At 36.3% G+C, this 17,087-nt stretch overlaps 2 protein-coding genes across 4 annotated transcripts; one reads left to right on the top strand and one right to left on the bottom strand.

Moving 5' to 3' along the window:
- Positions 1-887: 887 nt before the first annotated feature.
- On the bottom strand, positions 888-5,908 carry cdr2b (cerebellar degeneration related protein 2b). The gene is made up of 5 exons (XM_039653681.2): positions 5,642-5,908; positions 4,360-4,472; positions 4,038-4,186; positions 3,396-3,548; positions 888-1,527 (listed from the first exon to the last, which is right to left on the bottom strand). The coding sequence occupies exons 1-5, from the start codon at positions 5,718-5,720 to the stop codon at positions 948-950; spliced, it is 1,074 nt and encodes a 357-aa protein (XP_039509615.2). The 5' UTR covers positions 5,721-5,908; the 3' UTR covers positions 888-947.
- Positions 5,909-6,943: 1,035 nt separating this feature from the next.
- Positions 6,944-16,021, top strand: mettl9 (methyltransferase 9, His-X-His N1-histidine). 3 transcript variants are annotated; one of them, XM_039653655.2, is made up of 6 exons: positions 6,944-7,087; positions 7,189-7,350; positions 9,850-10,040; positions 10,893-11,102; positions 12,280-12,464; positions 13,812-16,021. In XM_039653655.2, exons 2-6 carry the CDS (start codon positions 7,189-7,191, stop codon positions 14,021-14,023), a joined length of 960 nt encoding a protein of 319 aa, XP_039509589.2. In that variant the 5' UTR covers positions 6,944-7,087; the 3' UTR covers positions 14,024-16,021. The 3 variants fall into 3 exon arrangements, with proteins under 3 accessions (XP_039509589.2, XP_088977882.1, XP_039509588.2); XM_089121756.1 differs by having other exon boundaries at positions 12,280-12,548; positions 13,812-13,947; XM_039653654.2 differs by lacking the exon at positions 6,944-7,087 and having other exon boundaries at positions 7,159-7,350.
- Positions 16,022-17,087: the final 1,066 nt, after the last annotated feature.

The raw sequence follows: 17,087 nt of genomic DNA, 5'->3' as shown, positions 1-17,087 counted from the left end.
ATAACGGTGAAAACACGGACATGACATAATGAACAAAGTGCAAACTCCAGTTCTAATCTAGTCGGGTGTGTTGGCGATAATAGACGAAGTTCTCTCTCAGTCTGGCTGATAAAGCCTGATGTCACTCAAATCTTATCAAAGGCTTTGATTAGACGCAGCGTTTCGTTCTCTGATGTCCAGCGTCCAAAAGTGACAGTCTCCCTCTGGGTTCAAGTCCATTTCTATGTGAAATAGAGTTTGTGCTCCTCGTTTGCATCGCTGATAAAGGTGAAAGGTCACCTGCAGTGATGCAAACACACAGTTCAAGATGAATGATGACCAACAGCATTATCAAGGTTGAGAACTTGAGACACATGAACTAATAATCACAAAGTTCACATGCCAATAAAACATCTGAGCAAATAACTGATAGCTGCAAGATAATAGTTTTTCCTCTAAAAGATGATGCAACACATGACTAAAAAAAAGTGCTGGAACGCTTTGTTTTCCCAATATTCCAAATGAATAAAGTTTTGCATCACAAATTATCTTTGCATTACATTATTTTCCACATTACAGACCAATATTCTAGATTTAAATTGTAAAAGTATTTCTTTAATATTTGTGTCGATCTTGCCTTTAATTTACAATGATTTTTAATAAATACTTGTTTCTGGGTAAGGTGATTTTCAAAGGACACATTACATTTACAAGATCATTTATTATATCATTCCTAGATCATTAATATAATATAATCCACTATAAAACACAAAATATGAGCTTCAGAAGTCAGCTACAGCACTTTCAGTTTACAGAAGCGCATTTATTTTGACAGTGACGTTCAGAAATGTTTTCAAACGTCTCGGTTCTGTCGGACAATTTATGTGTGGAATTTTATTTCTGAGTGAAAATTGTTTGTACATATATATTTTTTTTTTTCCAAATCTCTAAATATGGAAATTAGTGCCTCATTCGGGCGTGGTCCTGTTTTCCTTCAGGTCCTCTTTGCTCTTTTTAATGAAGCTGAAAATCTCAGTAAACAGGGCTTTGTATGCGGGCTGAGTGTGTGTGTGTGTTTGAGCTTTGCACGTCTCGTCCTCGCAGCGGCGCAGAAGCGTGTCGTATTTCTCCTTCAGGGCGATATATTGCGCGTCCATCTCGTTCAGCAGAGATATCCCATGATGCTCGTAACCGAGCGACTGCAGGCTCCGCCCCTTGTGTCTGGCCACGCCCACTTCATCATCATCATCCGCCACTGTGAGGGGCTCGTTGTGTGTTTGTGCGCTGGAGCTCAGCAGAAGCCGTAGCTCCCGGACCTCGGCTTCGGTCTCGGTGAGCCGGCTCTTGTAAACTCCCATCAGCGCCGCTTTGGGCTCCAGGTCGCTGAGCTCGCGGGCCAGAACATGGGCTTCTCGCTCAGCACACGCTCTCTGAGCGCGCTCGGTGAGCAACTGGGCCTGCAGGGAACGGGACGAGCGCACGAGCTCCCAGAACTCCTCCGGTTCCTCTCGGTTCACTCTGGAAGTGGAGAGCTCATGGGAAATGGGCCTGAAATAAAAATAGCAGAGCCATTAGTCAAAGCTAACAAACATGCTAATGTTCTTCAAACCAATTCCAGTTTCTCTCTTGAATCCACACTGACTGAAGTGAGTCAAACTGCAGTTCCTCCACTGGCCACTAGAGACTCAATCCCATAGACCCGCATGTTAAAATGGCCAACTTTACAGCAGAATAAAACACGTTTACAGTCTGGTGCAAAAACTGGTTTTGGTCTATATTGCTAATTTTGTCCTTCATGGCGACTGTGAGGAGGGTGAATTTTTTAATAACTCATCCGTTTTAAATTATATTAAGCTTTAAAGTTCTGCATAATTAAGGGCGTGGCCACTTGAAAACATTCAGAAATCCACTACAATAAGGTTCATTAGTGAACATGAAATAAGAATGAACAATACTTCTTCAGCATTTAATCATCTTATTTCATATTCATTTCAACATTTACTAATACGTTGTTAAAATTAAAGGTTGTATTTGTTGACGTTAGAACAATGAACTGTTGTATTTTTATTAACTATTATTAACAAAGATTAATAGATGCTGTAACAAATGTATTGCTCATTCATTGTATGTTCATGTAAGTTATTACATTAAATTAAGTTAACTTATGAACCTTATTTTAAAGTGTTTCCAAAAAATCTTGGTTATACGAGTGTTTATGGAACAGTTCATTTGATCATTTTTTAACATTTTGAATGGTCTCTGAAGTAACGTTTGAAAAATGTTAAACTGAATGTTAAAAAAAATGTTAAATATATAGTCTTTATAATGTGCAATAAAGTGAGAAATTATTAGATATAAAGTTGCAATTGGAATAAATAATGTCGCAATTGTGAAATCTGATTTTTTTTTTTTTGGAGTAAAGTGTATGGGGGAAAATGTTAAATGTATAAATCATATTTTCCTTTTCTTGCATCATACAACCCTGTCCATGTTAACGCCAGCAGATTAAGAGTTTATAATGTTTGCGAAGGACGTTCAGTTTGAAACCTCCACACAGGCCAGTTCTTTATCTTTATTTCTTATCTTTTTCTTTTTTTATGCATGATATTTAATTTTCTTATGCATTATATTTTACTTATGCATGATATTTTTACTTATGCATGATATGTTTACCTTTTTATGCATCATATTTAATTTTCTTATGCATGATATTTTTTTTACCTTTTTATGCATGATATTTTTACTTCTTATGCATGATACTTTTGCATGATATTTAAATTTCTTATGCATGATATTTTTACTTATGCATGATACTTAATTTTCTTATGCATGATATTTAATTTTCTTATGCATGATATTTTTACCTTTATATACATGATACTTAATTTTCTTATTCATGATATTTAATTTTCTTATGCATGATATTTTTACTTATGCATGATATTTAATTTTCTTATGCATGATATTTTTACCTTTTTATACATGATACTTAATTTTCTTATTCATGATATTTAATTTTCTTATGCATGATATTTAATTTTCTTATGCGTGATATTTTTACCTTTTTATACATGATACTTAATTTTCTTATTCATATTTAATTTTCTTATGCATGATATTTTTTTTTTACCTTTTTATGCATGATATTTTTACTTCTTATGCATGATACTTTTGCATGATATTTAATTTAGTTGTGCATGATATTTTTACTTCTTTTGCATGATATTTAATTTTCTTATGCATGATATTTTTACTTCGTATGCATCGGTTGTGACCCCTTTTCTATGTAAAGCACTTTGAATAACCATTGCGTATGAAGTGTGCTATATGAATAAACTTACTAATCCACTTGACTGAAAGGCCACTATTATAACTACAGGTTTAACTGACCTAAAACAGTGTATATTAAAACGTACTTGTGTAATCGACACTTGCAGCACGTGAGTCCCTGAGCACGATCCTGCAGTGGTGAATCCAGATGTGCATTAGACCGGGTGTGTTTCAGGCTCTTCATGTCTCTCTGCAGCTCCTCTATCTGAGTCTGCAGTGCGTCCACCGTCTCTGTGAGTCTGCAGGAGTGAGGAGGAGAGGAGTTATTCTTACGTCATTTCGTTTTTTGTTTTTCTTCATCGGAATGGTACAAAACTTGAACGGTTTTGCCACTTGCTTTGCTGTGTGAACACAATAAATAACATCATGGACATGACTCAGGTTTAATGGTCCTGTAAGAAATAGTCACTTCAGAAATGACGCATTGGAAATGAATAAAGACGAGTTTCCTCTAGTGGAGGCGTTCGGTACTGCAGCCAAACACACTCGCTGAACGCTCGTTTACTGAGATATCAAGCTCAAATTTGGAACTTGTTTAGATTTAGCTTTGATTTTCTCACAGTTTTAGAGTAAACCATGTTTTTGAAAATATATATTTCATATACAAATTTGAAATACTATTTTTGCTTTAGCTTTTCGATTTTCACTTTTTAAAACCTTTCTCACTCCAGCAATAATCTGAGGGTTAAAGCATTGACTGTGATCTCCGGAGGTGTTTGTAGCCTCACCCCTGGATGTTGATCTGGGCCGCTCGGTTCTCCAGCTCCAGCCTCCGGTTCCTCAGCTCGAGATCCCGTGCCGTCGAGTCGAGCTGCTCAGAGACTCGGGCGAGCTGATCGTTCTCTGACCTCAGCACATCGACCTGCTTAGAAAGATACTGGATGACAGAGAACATAACATTACACTCACATCAGATAGATAGATAGATAGATAGATAGATAGATAGATAGATAGATAGATAGATAGATAGATAGATAGATAGATAGATAGACAGATAGATAGATAGACAGATAGATAGATAGATAGATAGATAGATACGGACATGTATACCTCTATCTCCTGCAGCTGGTCCTGGTGGGTCTCCTGCATCTGTTGGAGGGTCTGCTCTAAGTCTCTGTTCTGCTCCAGCAAATTTTTACCCAATTCAGCAGCTAAATGAAGATCTGCAGGAGAAGAGGAGGAGAATCTGCTGAGGAACTGATACTGAACAACCAATAATAGTCAATAATAATAATATAAGTCTTTTTAAGTCAATTTTACATTTGAACTGTTTATCTATGCACAATCTTGCAGAAATTAGGACATCAGGTAATAGCTGTCACTCACACACACACACACACTCGCTGTCGTGTGCTCAATTAGATATTCGTGAACAAATGAGATTAAATGAGACTAGACGAAGATACTTCAGGCAGAGCCACACCAAAACATTCATCCAAACATAGACCTCTAATACGCACTGAATTAATAATAAATTATTCTGCAACAAATATTTTTTGAAAATTTTCTATACTATTTTAAGTCGTAAAGTGAGCAGGATATATTAAAATGAAGCGTATTCGGCAGGCATTATTATGATACTAAGCGGGGCAGCCGGTCAGTCCGCTCTAGCTCAACAGCGCCTCCACAGTTTTCCAATGCAAATCTGTGGTGAGAAATGGAACTGCAGCGCGCTCTCATAGAGAACCATTGGGGCAGATTTCTGGCTGACCCGCCGCTTATTGTCACGTGACCTTACGTAAACCTCGATCCAAAACCCTTCAGATATGTAAATAATAATACTACTAATAAAAAATAACCTTGATATATATGTGTGTGTGTGTGTGTGCATCAAAGTCAATAACTAGTTGACGTGTCTGTTCTTCCTATGTGGAGTCGCGTATCAAATTAATAAAATTATTTTATACAGCACTTCTGTTGAGTTTGTTTTATGTTTGTTCTGAAAATAGATATGACTTTGTTTTCCTCACTGTCTGGAATTCCTAACTTGAAACATTGTAAAATAACATTCGGACGCAATAAATGAAGGCAATTATAAATACATTAAATTATAAATGAATGTACTAACTAAAGTATTTCATTCATCATTATAGCGCCACTCTCAGGCTGAATAACGCAAGGACAATAAAATTGAATTCTGCGAAAAATGTGTTCAGCGATTAGAATATAAAGTTTACAAGATGTTTATCATAAACTAGTGCAAAGACCCAGAATCCGCACTGCCTACATTTATGGCCTGGACTATAATCTAGACCATATTTTCATGTTAAAAGAGCCAATTATAAACTTTCACTTCAGCAATAGGCCTAGTTAAATAAATACTTAAACTCACCATGTTCCAGATCTTGATGATCATACCAGGGTTCTTCCTCTTTCATATCAAATTCTCCTTCTATCATGTCTGTGAGCATCTTGAGTCAGTAAAGCAGAACAACTCTAGTTTCTTTTAGTTGTCATACATTTAATTATTTTATTTCCGTCAGTAAATGTAGCCTATATAATCTATTTCACTATCTCTATTTCTTCTTTACTGGCTGAAAGTTATTTGAATATGATGTGCCTATGTATAATAACGCATTGCGTGTGTCAGTCTGAGACATTGCACTCTGAGAGTTATTGTGTCCTCGGGAGCGCGCGCAGGAGGAGGAGCTAACTGACGTATGAAAGTGCGCGCACACGTTGTACAGAGTAACTTTGCATAGATCAGTTTTGTAGAAGATATCTGGTGTATGAATTACCTTATAACATGTAATAACCTTAATCTGATGCATCTGATGTCATAAATAAAACATCACTTTTCTGATGGTTTCTCTGAAAAAAAGACTTTCTTGTTCACACCATTGAGTTTCTTTATATCAATGCAGAAATCTGTGAAACATGACGGTTAATATTTCTTTGGAAACTTTTTTATTATTTGTGTACACTTAGATATTTCACAGTTTATTGCAGATTTATTTATTTCTGTTCAAAACTATAGGGCTGTATTCAGTCGTGTAATAATTGTCTTTAGAATACAGAGAGAAAAACTAATACTATCCAGGTTTTTAAGTGTGTTAAAAATGATTGCGTTTTACATCCCTATTTTGTCACATCTTTTTCTTTTACCATTATTTTTCATAGACTTTGTTTTACAGTAATTGTCTTTTTTTACAGGTTTGTGTGTAAATTGTCCTTGTGTGTTTTGTTCAGTAACACACACACACACATACACATTATTCTTTATTATTATTATTTTTATTATATAGTCTATAACTGTGATGGAGCCATACAACCCAGAAGATTTTTTACAGTAAATACAATTATTAATCCAGGTATCTATTTTATTTTATTTTTTAATTTTTTAATATATATTCTTTATTTATTTATTTTTGAGTTTATTTGCACATTTGCATGTCTTTTTTAACTACAGCATTTACATTTAACTTTTTGTTATAGTAAGTTGAGAATCAAATTGTTAACAAAATCACTGACACACAGTCAGACAGACAGAGAGGATGAAAGAGAAAGAGCATTAATGTTACAGTGCATGTGAAATAACTTCAAGATCTTCTCTCAGATGCAATAAAACAGTCTAACTGTCCACTGACACGCGCCGCCTAGCGGTGATGTCACAGAAGACCGGTCACGTGATTCACCGGCTTCTTTTAAATGTGACACAATCAGGAAGTGAACTTTTTTTCTTTCAAGTGAGGGACTCAGCTGATTTGTGCCAAATGTGTTTGTCCTTCAGATTATACTTAACAGAGATGTGTGTGTCTAAACAGCACCACACCTTCAGGTTTGTTTGTTTGTTAGTCTGTCGAATAGCGGGCTGATGATATATGTTTCTGGACGAGTCTTGCCTCAGTCGGTCAGTTGTTCACTATGTGTCCTCCACAGATGAGGATCGTGATCTTCATCTCTTGGCTGCTGTTTTACGTGTCTTTTCTCCTGGTGATGCGAAAGATGTGGACTGGGAAGTATGTTCGCAGTCCACTGGCACGATCTCTGTTCATGAACATGGAGACTGAGACTGAAACACCTGGATATGAAGCCCAGCAGGTGAGAGGCTCGTTCACCTGGAACAGCTGCTGTTGTGGAGACATTTACCAGCAAGAAATTATGTTTTTTGTACCTACATTCCTTCAAACATTTACTAATGGTAACATCATGAAGTCCACTCTCTAAATACAGTTTTCAGGACCATAGTTTCTTTTCGTCTAAGTACCATATGGTATTGAAGCTATCATTGTTGTTGCATTTAGGCTAATAACAAATAATTCTAAGGTATTATTATGTTGTTGTTGTTGTTTTTTTGGACATTTACCATGGTAGCACCATGGTATTCCTAGAAGTTCATATGGATCACCAATTTCATATTACCAATTTGAAATTATCACTATTGTGGTACCATGTGTTTTTTTGATAGCATGGTTTTATACATTTACATTTAGTACAGATGCAGACTGTGGTTGCATTTACACTAATACAAATTACCATGGTATTTTACCATGGATTTGGGCGTGATTTCAGTTAATTCATTATCATTACCATATTAATGCATATCAAATTACCACCATTTTACATTTTCAATAGAACTTTGTTTGGTGTTTAGGTTTTAGGCTTGCCGAACGTTGTGCCGTAATGTTATCGTTATCGGCCCAATAATAAAATAAAGCTGATGTATTAAAACCAATAAATAATGTATTATCTTCATCAGATGAGACGCTTCAGATGCGCACTGTTCAACATGATGGTTTTGATTTTTGAATTGCTTGAAATATGATTGGAATCACTTCAAAAAAGGAAAATACAGTAAAGTGCGATGTGCAAGTCTGTCATATACTCTACATAACATTAGAATGAGAACATCATTGTAATTGTGTGATTGGGGCTTGATGAGACTTTTGTTTTTGTAATCAATCAGGCTCTCAAAAATGATATAAAAATTTTTGTTTTATAGTTATACACTCAATATATCGGTCATCGGCTTTCAAATATAAAGAATTATTGGTTATCGGTATCGGCTAAAATATTCATATCGGTGCATCCCTAGCTTGGGACATAGATTTAATGGACACTTTGTAATTAGGCTTTCAAAAATGTAAATTATCGGCCAATATATCGGTAATCGGCTTTCAAATATAAAGAATTATCGTTTACCGCTATCGGCCAAAATGTTCATATCGGTGCATCCCTAGCTTGGGACATACATTTAATGGACACCTTTGTAATTAGGCTCTCAAAAATGTATATTATCGGCCAATATATATCGGTTATTGACCTTCAAATATAAAGAATTATCGTTATCAGCCAAAATGTTCATATCGGTGCATCCCTAACTCGGGACATATATTTAATGGACACCTTTGTAATTAGGCTCTCAAAAATGTAAATTATCGGCCGATATATCGGTTATCGGCCTTCAAATATAAAGAATTATCGTATCAGCCAAAATGTTCATATCGGTGCATCCCTAACTCGGGACATATATTTAATGGACACCTTTGTAATTAGGCTCTCAAAAATGTAAATTATCGGCCGATATATCGGTTATCGGCCTCCAAATATAAACAATTATCGGTATCAGCTAAAATATTTATATCGGTGCATCCCTAGCTTGGGACATAGATTTAATGGACACCTTTGTAATTAGGCTCTCAAAAATGTAAATTATCGGCCGATATATCGGTTATCGGCCTTCAAATATAAAGAATTATCGTATCGGCCAAAATGTTCATATTGGTGCATCCCTAGCTTGGGACATATATTTAATGGACACCTTTGTAATTAGGCTCTCAAAAATGTAAATTATCGGCCGATATATCGGTTATCGGCCTTCAAATATAAATAATTATCGGTATCAGCAAAAATATTTATATCGGTGCATCCCTAGCTTGGGACATAGATTTAATGGACACCTTTGTAATTAGGCTCTCAAAAATGTAAATTATCGGCCGATATATCGGTTATCGGCCTTCAAATATAAATAATTATCGGTATCAGCAAAAATATTTATATCGGTGCATCCCTAGCTTGGGACATAGATTTAATGGACACCTTTGTAATTAGGCTCTCAAAAATGTAAATTATCGGCCGATATATCGGTTATCGGCCTTCAAATATAAAGAATTATCGTATCGGCCAAAATGTTCATATTGGTGCATCCCTAGCTTGGGACATAGATTTAATGGACACCTTTGTAATTAGGCTCTCAAAAATGTAAATTATCGGCCGATATATCGGTTATCGGCCTTCAAATATAAATAATTATCGGTATCAGCTAAAATGTTCATATCGGTGCATCCCTAGCTCGGGACATATGCTTAATGGAGACTTTTGTAATCAGGCTTTCAAAAATGTAAATTTATCGGCCAATATATCGGTTATCGGCTTTCAAATATAAAGAATTATCGGTTATCGGTATCAGCCAAAGTGTTCATATCGGTGCATCCCTATTTTTTTCTTCTTTGCAAAGAAACTTAATACTTCATTGGTGGTGGTTTCATGTGAGATGGTTAACCAGCACTTGTTGAAGCCTATGTGTAAATGTGTTCGCAGTGGTACCGGTGCAATCCAGACCTGCTGGGAGAAAGCGTTCGCTCTGTGTTTGTTCAGAGTCATCTGGATGAGGAGACGCTGGCGTTCCTCCAGAAGAGCGAGGAGAAATCCAGCTGGCTTTTCACACAGCTTTACCACTCGCTGTTCTCCACCATCTTCAGCCCCATCGTTTCTCGCACCTCAATCAACGGGTAACCATCCCTGATTCTCTCCAATGCCTCGTCGTCTGATCCTGTCAAGTCATCTTCATTTATATAGCGCTTTTAACAATATATCACAAGGGTCAGTTTATTGAAATTGAGATTTATAAATCATCTGATTTCCATTGATGTATGGTCTGTTTGCATAGGACAATATTTGGCCGAGATACAATTATTTGAAAATCTGGAATATGAGGGTGTAAAAAAAGTTAAAGTTGTGCATTTATGTTCACGATTTTGCTGCATACACGCACAAAAATATAATTTTTAAAATATTACGGTAGAAAATTTACAAAATATCTTCATGGAACATGATCTTAATATCCTAATGATCTTTGGCATAAAATAATTATTGATAATTTTGCCCCATACAATGTATTTATGGCTATTGCCACAAATATACCCGTGCGGCATGTGACAAATTCAAATATCGTGCAAAAGTTCAGTAAAAGGTGAAACTAATATATTATAGACACTCATTACATGCAAAGTGAGATATTTTAAGCCTTTATTTGTTATAATTGTGATGATTATGGATTACAGTTATTAAAACCTTTTCACAATATTCTAATTTTGAATTTAGGGTTTTCATGTCTGTAATCCATAATCATCACAATTATAACAAATAAAGGCTTGAAATATCTCACTTTGCATGTAATAAGTCTATATAATATATTAGTTTCACCTTTAAATGAACTTTTGCAGGATATTTACATCTTTCCAGTTTCACAGCAGCTTTACCGTGAGAACAGGAGATTACAGTAAGAGAGATAGTTTAAGGCTTTACAGCAGCTAGTCTAGCTAAAGTTGATCGATTCATTAGTTTGTCCTGTTGGTCCGCAGCTTTCTGGGCCGCGGATCCATGTTTGTGTTTTCCAAGGATCAGTTCCGGCGCCTCCTCCAGATCGAGCCCGAATGGAAAGGACGTCGGATGCTGGATCTGGGCGCCGGGGATGGAGGCGTCACAGAAGTGATGGGATGTCACTTTAATGAGGTGTTCACCACTGAGGTCTCGACGCCCATGAAGTGGCACCTACAAAGAAAGAGTTACAGGTAGGCATGCACCGATATCAACATTTTGCCTGATACCGATAATTCTTTATATATATAGAGAGATATTTGTACTGCATATGTATAATTTACATGCTTTTGTTAAATAAAATAGACTTGAAGTATTAATAAAATCATTAAAAAATGCATTGTTTTCGTGTGCAGTCCGACGGATCTACATAACAGCAAATTCACTGACATTATTGCAACAAAAAAAATGTTTTCTAACTCAGTATTTTTGTCTTGTTTTACATTAACAATATCTGAACATTCTTAAATCAAAACACATTTACTTGGGAATAAAAATGTTAAAAGATATTAAGTCTTGTTTTCATGAATAAATGATCAAAATTAAGTGAGTTTATGCTTAAAACAGGAAAATACATATTTTTTCTGACCCCATTGGCAGATATTTGTTCAGCTTTAAAGCATAAACAGTTTTTACTACACAAGACCTGAAGTCATTTGCTTCTCCAGTAAATGCATCTTGATTTAAGATATTTGTATTGAAAAACAAGCAGAATTACTGAGGAAGAACATCATTTGTTTGCAGTGAATACAGACGAGTAATATTAAAGCTGAATGTGGATGAACAGACTCCTTGCAGTTAATAGTACATTGATTTTACTGTAAATAATACATACGCCGCTTCTTCTCGGCATTTAATTTTCTATATGCCCGTTGTCTAACATAATAAAATGAAATGAAAATTGTCCGATACCGATAATTCTTTATATTTGCAAGCCGATAACCGATATATCGGCCAATACATTTTTATATAATTTTTGAGAGCCTGATTACAAAAACAAAACTCTCATCATATCCCAATCACACAAATAAAATAATGTTCTCATAATAATTTTATGTGGCCGATATGACCGTCTTGCGCTAAATTGTATTTTCCTTTTGTGATTTTAATCATAAGTCAAGCAATTCAAAAGCATCATATTGAACAGTGCATATCTGAAGAGTCTCAGCTGACGGAGATAATACATTATGTATCGGTGTTAATGCATCAGCCAAATGTTCTTATCAAACCGATAACGATAACATTAAAAAGCTCATATATCGGCTGATACGATACCGATATGCTGGCCGATATATCGTGGATCCCTAGTTCCAGGTAAAGCTGCCTCTGCACATTATTAAGGCCATTGTGTGCTTGACTTTGAATCCTCAGCTTGTTGGGAGTCGATGAATGGCACAGAACGGGTTTCCAGTTCGACCTGATCAGCTGCCTGAACCTGCTGGATCGCTGCGACGAGCCTCTTCAACTCCTGAGGGACATCAAGAAGTCCCTGGTGCCGGGAACGGGGCGGCTCGTCTTGGCAGCCGTTGTGCCCTTCCAGCCTTATGTGGAGACGGGTAAGATGATCGCTGAAACCAGAACTACTGATCAATTCATGAGTGTCTGCTAGTAGGTGCATTATCTACAACATGCTTGCACAGGTAAAATCTCATTACCTTACTGGAAATATTTAGGATTTGTTGACATGACGGTGAATACAATATTTCGGCATGAAAGTGAAGTTGTGCTGGTCTTTTCTTCTCTATTGTGTCGTATCTCTGAAAAAAACAACAATTCAGGGACGAGAACACATGTGGGCGGGGCTTGATTGTGTCTGTGGGGAGTTGATTGAATGGATGTGGTTTGCTATTGGTGGATCTCATGTGATTGACAGGTTAAAGCCCCGCCCACATCATCAGAGATGAGATTCTGCAAGAGGAACTGATTCTGATTCAACATTATGAGGAACGTTAATGATGTGCACCGATAAACCGTTTATAATAAACACTACAATATTCCATAAATAATGAGAATTATCCGTTTTTATTTCATGGTGAGTTTAATTATTTTTTATTTGTTGAGTTTTCGGATTCTTGACTTGAGAAATTTTTTCTGCAATTCTGACTTCTTATCGTAGTTTTTTGTTTTTCTTGCAATTTTGTTTATTTCTCATAAGTCTGAGTTTATTTTTACAATTCTGACTTTCTTGCAATTCTGATTTTATTTCTCAATTTTTTTTCTTTCAATTCTGACTTTTTCCTCACAATTCTGACTTTCTTGCAACTCTGACTTTATTTCTCACTCAAAATTGCGAGAAATAAAGTCAGAAACGTGAGAAATAAAGTCAGAAATGCGAAATCTGACTCTTTCTTCCAATTGAGTTTTTTTTTTTCTTGCAATTTTAAGTATATATCTCACAAGTCTGTGTTTATTTCTCACAATTTTGACTTCATTATTTGTGCAATTTTGGAGATGGTCCTCACTGCAGAACATGAAATCCATGGGGAGGAGTTACATGTTACATATACCTAAACCTACCCAGCTCCACCCCCTGATCCCTAAACCCACCCCTAAACCTACCCAGCTCCACCCCCTGATCCCTAAACCCACCCCTAAACCTACCCAGCTCCACCCCCTGATCGTTAAACCCACCCCTAAACCTACCCAGCTCCACCCCCTAATCCCTAAACCCACCCCTAAACCTACCCAGCTCCACCCCCTGATCGATAAACCTACCCAACTACACCCCTCAGATCTGGATCCGACTCCACCCCCTGGATCTTGTGTACTGCAATGAGGTGCTACTGCAATTTTGACTTTCAGTTTTGACTTTATTTGTCACAATGCTGACTTTATTTCCTGCAATTACTCTCTCTATTCTGACTTAAACTTCTGACTTAAACGGAGTGTTCATTATCTTCCAGGCGGGAGCTGGGTGCGACCCAAGGAACACATCAAGCTGGAGGGCAAGTCGTGGGAAGATCAGGTGACACAGCTCCACTCGGATGTGTTCCTGAAGATGGGCTTCGAGCTGGAGGCCGTCACACGCCTGCCATACCTGTGCGAGGGAGACATGTACAGGGATTACTACATGCTGGACGACGCCGTGTTCGTGCTGAAACCTCAGGCGGAGTGAAGACTCGACAGCAAACCTCGGTTCTGGGCCCAAGTTAAAACCAAAGGGCTTACACACACAAAAAAAATGCAGGGTTGTTTCAACCCAAATTTGGGTCAAATATGGACTAACCCCACCGTTGGGTTACATTTTAACCCAATGGTTGGTTTTTCCAAATTTGTTTCAGCCCAAATTTGGGTCAAATATGGACTAACCCAGCCATTTGGTTACATTTTAACCCAATGTTTAGGTTTTTCCATATTTTACCCAAATTTGGATCAAATATGGACTAACCCAGCCGTTTAGTTACATTTTAACCCAATGGTTGGCTTTTTCCATATTTGTTTCAACCCAAATTTGGGTCAAATATGGACTAACCCAGCCGTTTAGTTACATTTTAACCCAATGGTTGGCTTTTTCCATATTTGTTTCAACCCAAATTTAGGTCAAATATGGACTAACCCAGCCATTTAGTTACATTTTAACCCAATGGTTGGTTTTTCCAAATTTGTTTCAACCCAAATGTGGGTCAGATATGGACTAACCCAGCCGTTTAGTTACATTTTCACCCAATGTTTAGGTTTTTCCATATTTTACCCAAATTTGGATCAAATATGGACTAACCCAGCCGTTTAGTTACATTTTAACCCAATGGTTGGTTTTTCCATATTTGTTTCAACCCAAATGTGGGTCAGATATGGACTAACCCAGCCGTTTAGTTACATTTTCACCCAATGTTTAGGTTTTTCCATATTTTACCCAAATTTGGATCAAATATGGACTAACCCAGCCGTTTAGTTACATTTTAACCCAATGGTTGGTTTTTCCATATTTGTTTCAACCCAAATGTGGGTCAAATATGGACTAACCCAGCAGTTGGGTTAAATTTTAAACCAAAGGTTGGTTTTTCCATATTTGTTTCAACCCAAATGTGGGTCACATACGGACTCACCCAGCCGTTGGGTTACATTTGAAACCCAATGTTTAAGGTTTTTCCTAATTTTACCCTAATTTGGATCAAATATGGACTAACTCAACCGTTGGGTTACATTTTTTAACCCAATGGTTGGTTTTTCCATATTTGTTTCAACCCAAATGTGGGTCAAATATGGACTAACCCAGCCGTTGGGTTACATTTTAACCCAATGGTTGGTTTTTCCATATTTGTTTCAACCCAAATGTGGGTCAAATATGGACTAACCCAGCGGTTGGATTACATGTTAACCCAATGTTTAGGTTTTTCCATATTTTACTCAAATTTGGGTCAAATATCGACTAACCCAGCCGTTGGGTTACATTATAACCCAATTGTTTTTTTGTTTTTGTTTTCATATTTGTTTCAACCCAAATGTGGGTCAAATATGGACTAACCCAGCCGTTGGGTTACATTTTTAACCCAATGTTTAGGTTTTTTCATATTTTACCCACATTTGGGTTAAAACAACCCTGCATTTTTTTCGAGTGTAGCTTGTCTGTTACATCTCAGGAAAATGAAAGCTTTGAGAGACAAAATGATATCTTCTTCCAGCCAACGGACTGTACTGTAATTGTGCTACAGGTGGAGTGAAACGAAAGATCATATCTAATAACATATTAGTTTTGTAAATATACGGAGGTATTAACTCAATCTCATATTGTGCCTCCCCTCGTGTTCTCTGTATCTGTTTGGTTCGTATAAACTGAACTTCTCATGCAGTCGTCTGAACATCTTAGGACCAATGCAAGACATTTTTCTTAATGAATTTACATATTAAGTAAAATTATGTCTGTTTTTATGTGCACAACACAAAGTGTCTAACCATAAGTGTATGTAGTTGATAGTTAATTGACTTATTTTTCATGGTGTAACTGTAAATCAAGTGTTTGGTGATTTCATTCTCCTGACGTAGGTTATTAAATTGCTCTGTAATAGATCTACTTCTGGTTTCATTCTGAATCAGAATTGTTCTGTCTGTTAATTCTGATGTATTCATGATGTTATTATGCAAAGGTAAAATAAAGCCATTTACACAGACATTATTCTGCTTTTAAATATGTTGTGAAAGCTTCAACCTTCTTAATTGTGTTTGTTCTGATTTTGTTTAAAGTGTAAAAATGCTAATTAAGCTTGAATTTTATGTGCACAAATTTGAAACATTCCCTCTAGATTCTAGAATAAATGGATAAAAACAACTGAATTAAAAGCAAAAAACGCTTTAATCAGAATCCACTCATTCATCCTCTTGACATTTGCACATCACAAATATAGCCTAGATAGCCTATATATTTTTTTACTGTTAAAATGAAGCATATTTAGTTTAGAATGGATGTGTTATTATTTGATTTGGTATAGATAGATGGAAATGAATGAGAAGCATCAATTTGTTTTGTATTTAATTAAAAGATAAAGATGATAGTAGTAGGACCTGGAAAGTTTGTTATGAACTTCTTCCTACTCCTTTTTGAACATGGGAAATTCTATTTGAATTACTTAAAAAATAGTTTTGGAAGATTGTGCTGAGAAGTACATGATTTTATATAGCTGTTAATTTAATTTTATATAGGTATGCATGTGTATATAGATATTTGATTTTCTTACATGTTCAAATATATATATATATATATATATATATATTGAGGATATTTCTGATTAAAGTTCTCATCAGCGATGACATGGTTTAGGTGTGTGTGGGCTTCTGAGATTGGGACTCCACAGATCCTCATGAACAGGATCCAGTAAACTTCACACCCTTCCCAGGACACACACACACACACACTCCACAGAAATATAAAACCGAGAGGAGAGGAACGGAGGACCGTCAATCTGCCGGAGTCACATGGACCAATCACAGTCGTGGGATTAATGGCTGATTTTTTTTTTTAACTTTTTGTAAGACATATGAGGATTTATATTTAAAGGGATAGTTCACTTTGAAATTACATTTTTGATATGTTTTATCTTACCTCAAGGGCATCCAAAATGTAGGCCTAGGTGTCTTTGTTTCTACAGTATTTTCAATTTTGATATTTTTAGGTCAAACCGTTCTTGTCTGTCAGTCATATAATGGAGGTCTATGGTCACCTGCCTTTATTTCTCACAATTCTG

Source organism: Pimephales promelas, chromosome 17 (genome assembly GCF_988280905.1).
Source record: "Pimephales promelas chromosome 17, fPimPro1.hap1.1, whole genome shotgun sequence".
NCBI classification, from domain to species: Eukaryota; Metazoa; Chordata; class Actinopteri; order Cypriniformes; family Leuciscidae; genus Pimephales; species Pimephales promelas.
This window is presented reverse-complemented; position numbering and strand designations above follow the sequence as displayed.

Excerpts from the sequence above, each read along its gene's own strand:
- cdr2b (XM_039653681.2), bottom strand. The coding sequence starts at position 5,720 with ATGCTCACAGACATGATAGAAGGAGAATTTGATATGAAAGAGGAAGAA. Across the intron at positions 3,549-4,037 it reads GCCCAGATCAACATCCAGGG|ACTCACAGAGACGGTGGACG; the intron begins GTGAGGCTACAA and ends TCACTCCTGCAG. Across the intron at positions 1,528-3,395 it reads TGCAAGTGTCGATTACACAA|GCCCATTTCCCATGAGCTCT; the intron begins GTACGTTTTAAT and ends TTTTTATTTCAG.
- mettl9 (XM_039653654.2), top strand. The coding sequence starts at position 7,174 with ATGTGTCCTCCACAGATGAGGATCGTGATCTTCATCTCTTGGCTGCTG. Across the intron at positions 7,351-9,849 it reads CTGGATATGAAGCCCAGCAG|TGGTACCGGTGCAATCCAGA; the intron begins GTGAGAGGCTCG and ends ATGTGTTCGCAG. Across the intron at positions 10,041-10,892 it reads TCTCGCACCTCAATCAACGG|CTTTCTGGGCCGCGGATCCA; the intron begins GTAACCATCCCT and ends GTTGGTCCGCAG.